The sequence below is a fragment of the Falco biarmicus genome, chromosome 2 (assembly GCF_023638135.1).
Source record: "Falco biarmicus isolate bFalBia1 chromosome 2, bFalBia1.pri, whole genome shotgun sequence".
Taxonomy (NCBI): Eukaryota; Metazoa; Chordata; class Aves; order Falconiformes; family Falconidae; genus Falco; species Falco biarmicus.
This window is the reverse complement of record NC_079289.1, coordinates 83,990,517-84,003,389: the sequence shown is the minus strand read 5'-3', so window position 1 is coordinate 84,003,389 and position 12,873 is coordinate 83,990,517. Positions and strand designations below refer to the sequence as shown.

Below are 12,873 nucleotides of genomic sequence, written 5' to 3'. Positions count from 1 at the left end.
AGGAGCTGAGGGAATGAATGGATTACTGAAAAAGGAAAAGACAGAGACTAAGTTTTGTAAATTCAGCTCATTTCAGATTTGGTCCTATGAGCTGGTGTTTGCCTCTCATGTAAATCATCTACCTATGTGGAAAATAAAAAATAAATCTGGAGCTCTGTATTCTTTCTGAAGTTTCTGTTTCAGCTGTGGGTGTTTTCCATGCCCTTTTACACTGTCTCTCTTTGCTTTTCTCCATTTCAAGTTTGGCTTATAAAAGAGAAAACATGCAAATTTTTACAAGCTTGACCAGCTCCAGGGGGTAAATGAAGGAGGTTGGCAATATATACAACCAATTCTATTTTTAATGCTTCAACATCTGTCCAGTATCAGTAGATATGACTACTGTTGTGGTCTAATATATGAATGTCATGAATTAGCCCCACGTTTCTTCTCAAGGGAAAGTGTTTTTAACAGTAGCAACACTGAAATTAGAAGTTCGTCATACCTACAGTTAAGCATGCGTACAAAATGCTTATTTTTATGAGGCCCAAGAGCTAATACAAAAATAGGTGAAGTCAGAAGATGGGTGGGCAATTGCCTCATACACAGCCCACAGCTGCTGACAGAATTCCCAGTAGGGAAGTAGTAAGAGCATCGGTGAGGTATCTGCCTCCTTGCAAGGACAGCCAGTTTGCAGTCTCGTCTTTCCCGGAGGCTGCAATTTCGCAGAAAACATGTTTCAAGAGGAATGGCACAACCATAACTGCCCCGTGCTGTTTTGTAAGAAAGTGACTGCTACGTGTCATTGCTGCCAAGACTGCAGTCAGGGCATTCCCACGTTTCCCATCGCAGTGACTGCGCTTGCCCTCCCGCCACTTCTCCTTTTCCCGGTTCCTCACTGCCCGGGCGGCCAGCCCGCCCCCAGCCCCGCCGGCAGCAGCCGCCCCGCAGCCCCCGGGCAGGTGACGGGCCCCGCGGGCAGGCACCGCCGCTTCTGACGGGTGCGGTGACACGCAGCGCTCGCCCCGGGAGCGGTGCCCGCCCGCAGCCCAGCCCGGCCGGGCCGCGCTCCGCTTCCTCCGCGGCGGGAGCGCCGGGGCCGCGATCGACCGCGCTCGGCCCCGGGCCAAGCCCGCGCTCCCGCCTGAGCCACCGCCGTGCCGGGCCGGCACCCCGGCCGCTGGGGCTCGCCGCGGCTGTGGGCGCGCTGCCGCACCGCCACCCGCCCGGGCAGCCGCCCCCGCACCGCTCTCCTCGGGCGCGGCTGCTGCGCCCTCCCGCAGCCCGGCGGGGCTGGAGCACGGCCCGTCCCCCCACGGGAGCCCGAGTGTCGCTGCGGGGCCCTCGGCCCCCTCCCCGCGGCGCCACCTGCCGCCGGGCCCCGGAGCCGTGAGGGGGCCGCGCCCCCCCGCCTCCCTTGCAGGAGCGTGGCAGCCTCGGCCCCGCAAAATCCCGAATGCCCGCGGCAGGGATGGCCGTGCCTGCCTTGAAATGCGGGGGCGCAGGCCGCCGGCGTGCACCGAAGCTGCGGGGCGGCCAGCTCAGCACGTCCTGCCGTGACAGGGACATCGGTGGGGGCACGTCCCGCCGCGGCTGCAGCCCGGCTCGCCGGCGCTGTGCTCCCAGCCGAGCTCAGCGGAAGGCGGCACAGCCCCCCAGCGGCAGCAGAACTGGGTGTTCGGAGGGGCAGGTCGTTTGCTTCACGTGGAGCTATTCATGAAACGAAAACTGGAAAGCATCTATTTACCGGCTGCTACTCAAACGAAGCCACAATTCTGCACGACCCCCGCTCCGGCCCCGAGGCAACTGCATGAGTTTAAGATGTCCAAACAACGGTACAAAGAGCTTGGGAGATGTCGGCGCCGATCCCTAAGCTTCACTTGATCCACATCTAAATCTTAAAACCACTCAGTTTCTTCCCTTCCAAAGCCAGCTTTGCAAGCTGTCCCTACGAGCAATAATTTCAATTATCGTTCAGGGGACCTGTAAAGAGTGCCATGAAATAGGCAACTATAATTTGTTCACGTTAGCAGACCATCTAGCTACAACCATGGTTACAGTTTAAGATTAATTTCCTGAAACGTTCAACTCCGGCATGAACACTATACAGATATTACAGCATTGATCTGGGAGGTCCTTACGTATCTTTGAAGGCCTTTCGAACTAACAAATGACATCACTTGGAACCCTGCAGTAGATTCTTGTGTGATTTGGTCAGATCAGTTTCAACAGCCACTCTAGAGGCTCACACAGAAAACAAGCCCCCAGAGTTATGGCCCAAGATCGGATAAAGTCGTGATGTTGGATAAAGTCATAACATCAGAGTGCTGCGAGTACCAGTAAAGGCAGCCACAGCCTTGGCGTTACCGAGCCCTCTCACTTTTTCTGGCTAATATCTAAATGCTGAATTGTATTGTCTCTGGCCAGGATATTTGTTTGTATGAGCTTTGGAGCCTTTCTTTTGATACCTAGACTTTGCTGAAGTGGAAATAAGCAACAAGAGATGAAATCATAGATGAATGAGATTATCTATGTATGACTCAGAATTGTTAGGGACATGGATAAATAAAAGGGATATAAATAAATACAAAACAAAATAAAAATATACGTCTGTGTGAGAGAGACTAGTTATATACCAAAAGATCACACTTTTTTTGTCAAACAAGGGCTTCATCCATCTCCCTTTCCTCCAGCCTCTAATTTTACCCAGGTGCTCATGAACAAGCATTGAATAAAAGCTGCCTCAAAAACTTCAGTAAACTCTACAAAAACAGCTGAGAATGTTTCATTTCTTCCTAATATGTTTGCAGATATTATTATGATTCTGATTTAGGAGGTGCTGTTCAGAAATTATTCTACTTAAATCCAGTATAGGCCTATGACGAGAACCTGCTGACTAGAAAGAAGTTTCTTGTAGCCAAGTGAGGTAGTTCATCTCACTGCCTTCCCCTGTGGATGGATGATTTTAACAGTCTGATTTCTGAACTCTGTGGTCTCTACACTGTGCAGCTATGTAAGCATGTATTACAAAGTCAGTAACTTACAGATAGGTAAAACCATCTACTTAAAATGGTAGTGCCACTGCAAATTTTGCCTTGCCTCTTCCTTCGTGCTCTTGTACTACCAGTAGCTTCTTTGCACAAGAGAGTAAACCTAAGTGCCTGATACAAACCATAACAGCCTGTGAGGTGTGCTTCTGTAACCCTGATTGTCCTTTCCAAGTCATTTTAGGTCAGATGGTGGGACAGGAGTTACAGTGGTGTTTGTAGCTGTTGCTCTAGCCCTACTCTATTCCTTTTTAGAAAACTTAGGTTAACAAAGCTGCTGTCACAGCATGTTTCCTGTGTTTGAAAACAGTTGCTTGATAGAACACAAGAGCTAAAACCTCCAGTTACTCAACAGTGATTTAAACTCATTGGAGTAAAAAAACCCTCCCTCAGTAGGCATCTTGTGTTTGACTGCACCCTTTTTTCCGTTGGGGGGGGAACAGCGAAATTGTCCCACCTACAAGCCAACATCCACGGACCCCTTACCTGGCATAGACCCAACAGGCTAGAGTGGCTCACAGGCAACACAACATAAACGTAACTGCATAGCTTTGGAGCCACTTCGCAACTGGGTGTATTGCCACATTTACAGAATACCACAACTGAGCTCAGGTACTCCCCAAGACACAAACTGGTACTGGCTTTAAGCTGGGAATGTCCTGCAGACACACAGGCAGAACTTCCTTGCTCAGGATATTGATGGAAGGGTGCAGTCTGGCTCCGTGCTTGTGTCACACTGACTGTGCTAAAGCATCCCTCTCTGAATTGAATGGGAACAAAACCACCTGGTCAGATTGTACAGCAGGCAGCAAGGCACACCCCAGTAATCAAGTAAGAACTGTTCATTACAGGAATCTGCTGCACTCCTCTTTGAAGGATCTGCTGTATTAGAGCAAACCCCTATTTTCTCCACATGGCAGCTACCGTACTAATACATATAGGCCACCAGTAGTTAAACCATAACAGAGCACATTATTTAAAATATCAGTGCTCTAACATCCATGTCAGACTCTAAACAGGCTAGCTACCAGCTGGGATTTCAGCAGGGTCTGTGAAGCGCATTAGATTGCAAGAATCAAAATTGAACATACCAGGATTTGTACTTGTTTCATCGATCAAGTTGAGTGTAACGGGAAGATAGTCATCAGAAAGCTAACATGTCACTGACAGACATCTAGCAGGCAATAGAAAGTAATGAATCTGTTCCCTTACTTTCCCTTTCACCTCTTCTGCCTAGATGAACAAAATCTGCATGGGAAGAATAACACACCTTGTCATGAAATCCTATGTAGGAACATATAGCTCTGTATATATGAGCTATACCTTAACGCAAACTCTTCTGTCCCATTAAAAAGATCCCTATAGTTAACTCATTGCCTTGATTGTAACAACTAAGAAAACATATTGCTAGAAAATACTATTGAAATGTTGCTGTGGGTTTTCATATTCTGTAACTCAGTTTTATCCCTGAAAACAAACTACTTGGAAAAGCAACTAATGGTGTTCAGCATTTGTTTTCAGAGTTACATTAAATACAAGTACCTGTTTGCACCCACAGAGAATGGGGAAAAGAAAGATTAAATGGGGAAAAAAGTTAAATTCACGAGACTATGACGTAGAACACAAATACTTTTCCCAGAGTTTCATAATGATTTTTCTGGAGTAACAAAACTTTAACTTCCATCATCAAGACAAGCAGTAAGAGGAAGAGGTCTGAGTAAACAAAAAGTGTAAGAAATTAAGCATCTGGGAACTAGCCTCTGACAAGGCCTCATCTCTAAAATGCGCACAGAATTTCAATAACTTTCCCAAGTTCTCACAATTGTATACAAGTGAAGGAAAGTAAGAGGAATAGTTTTATCAGTTCCTGTTTATATTGATCAAGAACACAAGACAAAAATACAACTAAGGCAAAACTTTTTTTTTTTTTGGTAGAAAAATGAAGCAGTCTTATAACTAAGCAGTATTTTCTAGGTTTCTTCTGCAGCAGAACCTTAATCAAGCCTCATTAAACTGATAGTCTTACTCAGTGCATCTTGTTTTCAAGTAAAGCAAAAATAGCAAATGAGATTTGCCTGTAGGCGGCTATTTGGAATATTTCTTCTGACCACGGCACCTGAATGCCCATTAAAGGGAGGTAACGGCCAGTGCTGCTTTTACTCACCCAATTCTGAAATTGTATCAACCATACCAAATCTTTTTCCAGTTGCCACCCCACTTGTTTCTTCACTTTGCACAACCTCAAATACCAGTGAAACTACTGCATTTTTGTCAGTTCCACACTCAGCTCTTGGATGCTGCTGACACCTAGTTCAGAAATTGCTGTCCTAACCCAAATAATGTTAAATTATTGTACATTTGAAGGTCAGTACAACGTAAACATACATCTTCATACTACACTTGCCCATTAGGCAAATGCAGTATTACAGTATTAATGTGACTTGCACTTAGGTAAAAGCAGAACTGTATTTGTCTGCAAAGCAAGGGATCTTGAATAATATGAATTACACATACACAAGTTCCTTCTCACAGGTATATGCATTTTAAGCAATGAAATGGGTTTTAGCTTGTTCTTTGTACAGGACACTTGCTACATGCCCTAATAGTCAGTTATCTGAAAAAACACCTGAACACAACTGCATAATAGTGCTTTAACATTCATTTGTTAAAATCCAAAACAGCCTTACAGTAGCTGTTAGGTAGTTACCAGTCTCTTCCAAAGACATGCAGTAATAAAGAAAAAAAAAATCTATCCTTAAGCAGCATCTGAGAAAACAACTTAATGTAACTGCCACTTAGTGGCAGCAATCATTTAGGCATTTTTGGTATCGATACATCTCTTTATCATATAATTCGTACATTAATCAACAAAAATGCAGGCCCCAATCCAGCAAATACTTGTGTGTGTGCAAATCTTTTTCTTCTACGTGGACTATTTCAAGTTAAGACTCATCAGATGAGCAAAGTTAAGAACTTGCATAAATCTTTACAGGAGTGGAATTCTTAGTGCTTAAATTTTAACCATTATTTCATATGACTAAGATCCAATTCTAGACTTAAGAGAACACAGGAAACACTCCTACAAAGAATAGTTATGTTGCTTTAAGATAAATGTTTTCAAACCTAACAGAAGCCTTTAGAAATGTGTGTGTCTTCTCTCTGAACACTTTCCTCCTTGGGAGTAATGTGGGTCCAGTCTTATTGCCCTAGCTCCTGGCTACTGCATGAGGAATCAGTAAAGTGCTTATCACAAATTCCACAATTGTGGCATAAAATCAAATTTAAGTAGCTTTGGAATGTTTTCAGATATATAAACTATGAATTAAGGGCTGATGTCTGATCCTCAGCATGTTTCATGGAATCAATAACAAATATTACGTTCTTCATTTGAAGATAAATTGGAATTCTGCTAGGACTAGGTATATTTCACCTTTGTCCCAGTGAAGTCATCCTCTACCTCCAGCGGAAAAGCTTAACTGGATTTAATTTCAATGTAAATGTTCATGCTTGACCAAAACTTGATGCTCATGCAATTTCACAAGCACCAGCATTCAATGTAACAGTTAGCTTTGTTTAATCAAACATGAAGCACCAGTAGTTTACAGTATATCCACTCTGAATTGTGTTCATAACTTGCTCCCAAATGCACCATAATCCTGAGTGGTCTTGCTTGCCCTTCAATCCTTCCTTTGATGTGTTTCGTTCCTCTCAAATAAAGTATCTTTGATATTAGCTTTGATATAAATTGTATTGATCTTTGTGGCATCTTCTCATTAACATACTTCTGAATATTTAAACTACTAAAACTTTATCTTTAGATACATACATATATATTTTAAATGTTTTGCTAGCTTTCAGATAATTAATCTATGAGAACTGGCTTAGACTGTATGCTCTCTGTAGAGAACTTCTGTATGTTCCTCATACAAAAACAAATGATGGTTTAAAATATTTAGCCATGTGTTTGGATGATTTTTTTTTTTAAAGGCTTCGGTGTTGCTTGTATTTATCTTCCAGTCAGCTACAGGATAATAGCAACAGCAAACACATTGACAATGCAGTTCATTGTTCGGTTTTCCCATCTCACTGTGCAGGCTCCTAGAAGAGATTATTACAAAGTAAAAATAGAATTCCAGTGTCTACATTTACTTTATTGCAGTGTAAATTATGTCAAATTAGTATGAATAATTCAGCTGTGATTTAAGTTAAGTACTATTATGTCACCTTGGCTATAAATAGACTACATGCTGCAAAACATTTTCAGTAACTTGTACATTGCTTACTACCTAACATGAGCCTTTAAAACTTAAGACAGTTTCCAGGAAAAGACAATTTCAGTCTCTCTCTTTAGAAGCTGGACTAGCAAAAATCCTTGAAAATCTCATACTGAAACTGGCAAGATAACCAGACAAGAAATCAGAAAAAAGACTGGATCAAATACATTCTAGTATAATTACTTTCTGTAACTTTTCCTCTTCTCCTGTATCACTGTCTTACAAGCAAAGGAAACATGAAGATTAAACTGTACTTGTTTACATAACTTTATTTTATGATTTTTTTTTCTTAACATTAGTTGACTTTCTGATGCCATTTCTATTTCAAAGTTAAATCTTGGTGCCCTCTTCTAAAAAAAATCTTTCTGAGTCTCTGACAGACATAAGATTATTTTAATCTTGTTCCCCTGTGATACTCTGAACCTGGGAAAAAAATGCACAGAACTAATTTGGAAGCAATAAAAAAAGCCTGGGTGATAGTTAAGCAACTGAAACACACACCATTGGTCAAACTATTTCTATTTTTTACCAAGTTCTGTTCTCCTCCAAAGGAGCACTGTCTCCTACAGCAGACAGGCAGATGTTTAGGACTACCCACTTGCATTTACTGAGGGTAACATTTTACTGTCTCTTCAACTGATCTATGGTTATTGATGAGGATTAAATGTTTTGAGACTCGTTTCAGAATGAAGGTGTTGCTACTCCTGCTTCTCACACTTTACAAAGCAATTGCTCTTAATGCAGGCACTGACTGCTAACAAAATACTTCTGCTGTGCTTGTAAACAATATCTAATCCTGGAAGCTACTGCTTCTACGATCACTCTTGAAGAAACGTTCAACCTATTACAGCTGAACAATAATTAACATTTCTTTTACTACAAATTTTTAATTTGAGTGAGGAAACTTACCATCAGTTGTGGTATCCCAGAAGCATGAGCTTGCTGTGTGAAGACCAGCTCCACTCCTCTGCATCACTGCACAGGTTACTGCAAGATACAGTCATAAAATCAAGAAGTTAATTATTAAAGCAGAACAGGTGAATCATTCAGTACTTCCAAACTCAAGCCTGCATTATGTTTTCAAATGGCTGGCAGGTGGCTTTCAGTTAAGTCAATGCCTTTTTTGACAACCCCCTCGCCCCCAGCATTTTCCTTAAGAACTTGGTATTCACTTCACGATTATTCTTACTTGCACAAAGACAACAGCTGTAACAAAATGCTTGCTAATAGGATTATGGGTTCTATCTTTTAAACTACTTAGATATGGCTTGTGTCATGTGCACCTCAGAAGGGGATTACAGGTGCTGTCCTCACAGGTACAGCAGAAGTCACAGCTGATGAGTGCTGTTTCCGAGAAGTACTGGTTGACTGTTCTCTGAAACCACCACACTCTGGTAACATGCAGCATTTCTAGACTGACCTGCAGCACTCATATAACCTGTGATAACCTGAATCCAAGACTTTCAAAACAGAACAGAGTGCAAACACTAGCTATTAACACTCCACAAAATGACCCAAATGGGTTAAACTTTTACTTAGTTCCATTTCCCTTCCTCAGACATGCATATAAATATCATGGGACGTGGTTTAACATACAGGACTAAAGTCTTTCAAATGTCTGTATTTATAGTAAGGTTAATCCTACTGAAGATTCTATTTAAGATAAGCAATTATTTCCTGAACTGATACCAAAAAAGTTGATATAATTGTTTTGGGGTTGCTTAACAGTCAGAAAAGATTGTGTAACATGTCATCTTGTGTGCTAAGTGTTGCTAGCTTGCTTAGCTCAGGTGAAACTGCCAAGGTTTCACCACAGGTATTACTAAAAATTTACATAACCGAAGAGTTCAGGTACCTACTCTGCTTTGTTTACAGTTTAAAACTTTCTACTGAGTATTGCACTGCATTCAAAGGAACCTTTCAGCAATTACTCACTGTGATTATATGTGGTAAAAGTATGACTGCTTGTACTTACCAATGTACTTATATGTTTTTCCGAGTTTTACCAGATGTGTTAGTGACTGTTCTACTATAGCAGCAGTCCACTGGTTGACTTTGTTGTGATTATAATCTGTCTTGCCTAAAACATTTTCTATGCACTAAAATAGAGAATTAAAAAAAATAGTTTCAGTAAACATACTTCAAAATGTAGAAGTTTAAAATGTCTCACATAATCCGAGGAATTTTATCTGGCAATTTGATTCCTTTAAATCACTTGAGTTTATCAAGTATCAGCAGCTGAACAGGAAATAAAATGAGCCTTCTCGTAAGCTTATTTTTAGTACGTACTTGCTACATTATTACATGGAGAAAATGAGGCTCTGACTGAACATTTCTGGTAGGAAAGACCTTAGCCATATGCTTTAAGTACCAAGTTAAGTGAACGGATCTATTCACCAGTGAAGACACTAACACATGCCACTGCTCCTAATGACTGCCTACTCCAGCTTGGCTTTCAGAAGCTACTGTAATGGAACCGTACTACTCAAATCAATAATGTCAGCTTGGGCTGGCCAACCTCTCAGAGCCTGCAAGCAATATACTAAAATCCTCAGAGCAACAATAGTGAAATGCATACCCCAGCTCAAAAGATGAGGAAGATATGAGAGAGTGAAGCATCCTATTTTGCAGCACAAGAAATACCTGAACTGCTTGAAAATTGCATGTTCTCCCACAGCTACAGATTGGCCAACTCTTGCTTAAAGTGATTGAACTGTAACCCTTCTCTGTAACTGTAACTCTTAAACTGCATTCTCTACTACTACTAACAAATTCACAATTATGTGCTGATGGATACTGCTCTAAAATTGAGAAATCTGGTTAAAAAACATACACCTGGAAAAGGTAAGCAAAATAGAACTATGTTCTCCTCTGATTTAGTAAGATGAATCCCACACACTAACCATCCACGAACAGGCTGTGTAAGAGACTGGTGCCCCAGATCTTAAAAAGTCCAAATAGTTCTGAAGACAGTGTATGAAGCTGCACAAAGGACTCAATGGAAATAAATATTCACAAAACAGAAGAGGGACAAAAAGATCCCTTGGAGATTTTGGTCCTTTTAGAAATGAACCCAGTGCCAGAGCTCCTTGGCTCTGGTTAAGCTTTCAATCAGAGGCAGAAACACCTGGCTTTATTCCCAGCGTCTGGAGACTCTGTCATGCCGTATGTGGCCTTTCACGGCAGGGACAGTTACATAAAGGGCTGACTTATCGTTTATCTGACATCTAAGAGCTTGCCGCTGTGCATCAGAACAGTTCTAAAGGTGCAGCCCTTCCCCTTCCTGACAGGGCACGTGGGAAGGGAATCATAGAGCCCCTCTAGGAATTCCTTTCTCAGAATGGTATTTCTCTGCAAAACATGACAGCATGCTGTATGCAGCCAGCTCTTCATTAATCCCTTTCCAGTTACTAGGTATTTAATTTAGACCATCCGGCTACTCACTTTCAACCTGATCTTTTTGTTGAAATTTTTTTTTTCAAAAGCACTGCTAGAATAATGAGCTCATGTAGTGCAACCTTGTGCTCAAGCCAAGGCTAACTTCCAAGTTTGATCACGTCGCTCAAGGTCTTGTCCAGTCAAGTTTTAAAAATCTTTAAGGATGAAGACTCCACAAGCTCTTCCTGCAACCTCTCTAGTGATTAGCTAGTCTCTAGCTGGATCAAAGAGGAAAAGAAATAAATCAGAGTGAACTTCTCTTGCAACTTGTGACTGCTGGCCCTCATCTTTCCACTGTAATGTGAATTCTGGTACTCTCTTCTCCCATCTACCGTCCCTTTAGGTAGCTGAAGAGAGATCAGATGAGGCTTAAAGCAGCTCCAAATGAAACTCAGCCTTTATTTGATACAAACAATACTTTCATGTAAGACTGAATTTATCTGGGAAGGTCAATGAAAGTAACAACTTTCACTATAGTGCAAGATAAGGTCAATAATTTCTTTGAAATACAGCTTCTAGCTAAAACCTACCTCCTTAACTATGTTGTGGGCCTCATCAGCATTGAAGATCATCTGTAATAAAAATTAATTATTATTATATCTGATAGAACAGAAAAGGAATAATACAGTTTTACTCTAACATGTAAGAATCAGGCCCCATGTCTGGTTATTCACACTGTGTAGTCTCTTAGTATAATTCTAAAATTACTTTTTTCCCCAGCACCATACAGATGTTAATCGGTATCATTTTGGTTGTCACATCTGAGTGGCTCCCTGGGCCTCAGTGAGCTTGGAAACAGTCTCAATTTACACTTTCTGTAAAGATTAAATTCCACCACTGTCTATGCTTGTCATGTTCTCTAAGCCAAAAAGCTAAATGGCAATTTTTTTTCCTCTGAGCCCTAATCTGGGATTTACTGGAGTCACGGATTTACTAACCCGTGGGTTACACCTTCCTGCCAAATGGCAACACCAGGTTTTGCAACCCTGGTATCAAAAAGACTGGCTTCCACAGTCATTAGTTTACCCAAATAACTTTCCCAAGTGCAGAAAAAGCTTGCCAGTTTTAATGCTTCCTGTTTTCTCCCTATTCCTACTCATCAGAATTTAGCTTGGCTTCTAAACGAAATATGGCATGTGCCATGGTGCCGACTGCCTCTTCGTAACTGTGGATTTCAAGCACCTGGGCATGGACAGAAACCTCGAGGGCAGTATGTTTCTATGAGGGTGTTTTGATTTTTTTTTTTAACGCAAACTGGTGGCTAGAGACCCGAAGTAAGGCTCCCTGGGGAGGGAAAGGCTCCTCAGTCCCGGCTGGCAGGGAGCGGCCTGCAGCGCAGACCGGGCTCAGCACTCGCTGTTTTTCCAGGGGTGATACAAGAAAGATGGCCGCAGCCCGGCAGCACCCCGCGGGCGGCAGCACCCCGCGCCGCCTCCGCTCCCCCGGCGGGCGCGCTCAGCCCCCGGCCGGCCGGGCCGCCGGCAGCAGGAGGCCGCGGCGGGCAGAGGGCAGCGCCGAGCCCCCCGCCCGCCCGGCACGGGGGTGCCCCACGGCGCACGGCCCGCCCGCACCGCCGGCAGCCTGCCCGCCCAGGGCAGGGGCTACGGCCCCGCCAGCGACGCCCGCCCCCCGCCGGGCTCTCGGCCGGGCTCCTCCGGCGCGGGGGGCAGCGCGGGCCCGGGGGTGGCTGGCGGAGGGCCCCGCACCCCGCCCGGGCACAGCCCGCAGCCGCGTCGGAGGGTGCCGGCCCCTACCTCGTCGTTGTGCGGGTGAAACTCCTCCATGGCCCCGGCGCGGGCGGCGGCTGTTCCGGCGGCGGCGGCGGCGTCCCTGAGTCCTGCGCGGCTCCGCCTCCGCCGGGCCGGGCCGGGCCGGTCTGGGCTTGGCCGGGCGGGGCCTCCTGCGGCAGCGGCCGGCCCGCAGCGCGGGGGAGCGGGCCGCCTTGCAGGCGCCCGCTGCGGAGCGAAGAGGCCGGGTCTCCGCGGGCCGGCGGGTCCCCGGGGCCAGCCGTGCCGTGCCGGGGAGCAGAGGCGCGGCCGCCGGCCCGTGGTATACAGCCAGGCCGGCAGAGACCCCCGGCAGGCGCTCGGGCTGGCGGGGCGGCCCTGGCTCCTGCTCCGTGGCCTTTGCCAGCT

General features: G+C 44.4%; 1 protein-coding gene across 1 annotated transcript; it reads right to left on the bottom strand.

The window, feature by feature from the left end:
• Positions 1-4,878: 4,878 nt before the first annotated feature.
• Positions 4,879-12,634, bottom strand: DYNLT3 (dynein light chain Tctex-type 3). The gene is made up of 5 exons (XM_056329318.1): positions 12,493-12,634; positions 11,269-11,310; positions 9,276-9,399; positions 8,210-8,287; positions 4,879-7,124 (listed from the first exon to the last, which is right to left on the bottom strand). The coding sequence occupies exons 1-5, from the start codon at positions 12,520-12,522 to the stop codon at positions 7,048-7,050; spliced, it is 351 nt and encodes a 116-aa protein (XP_056185293.1). The 5' UTR covers positions 12,523-12,634; the 3' UTR covers positions 4,879-7,047.
• Positions 12,635-12,873: the final 239 nt, after the last annotated feature.

Bases quoted from the DNA above. Each gene is read 5' to 3' on its own strand.
- DYNLT3 (XM_056329318.1), bottom strand. From the start codon at position 12,522: ATGGAGGAGTTTCACCCGCACAACGACGAG. The intron at 11,311-12,492 runs GTAGGGGCCGGC...TTTTTATTACAG, and splicing joins TTCACCCGCACAACGACGAG to ATGATCTTCAATGCTGATGA. The intron at 7,125-8,209 runs GTAAGTTTCCTC...AATCTCTTCTAG, and splicing joins CTGGGATACCACAACTGATG to GAGCCTGCACAGTGAGATGG.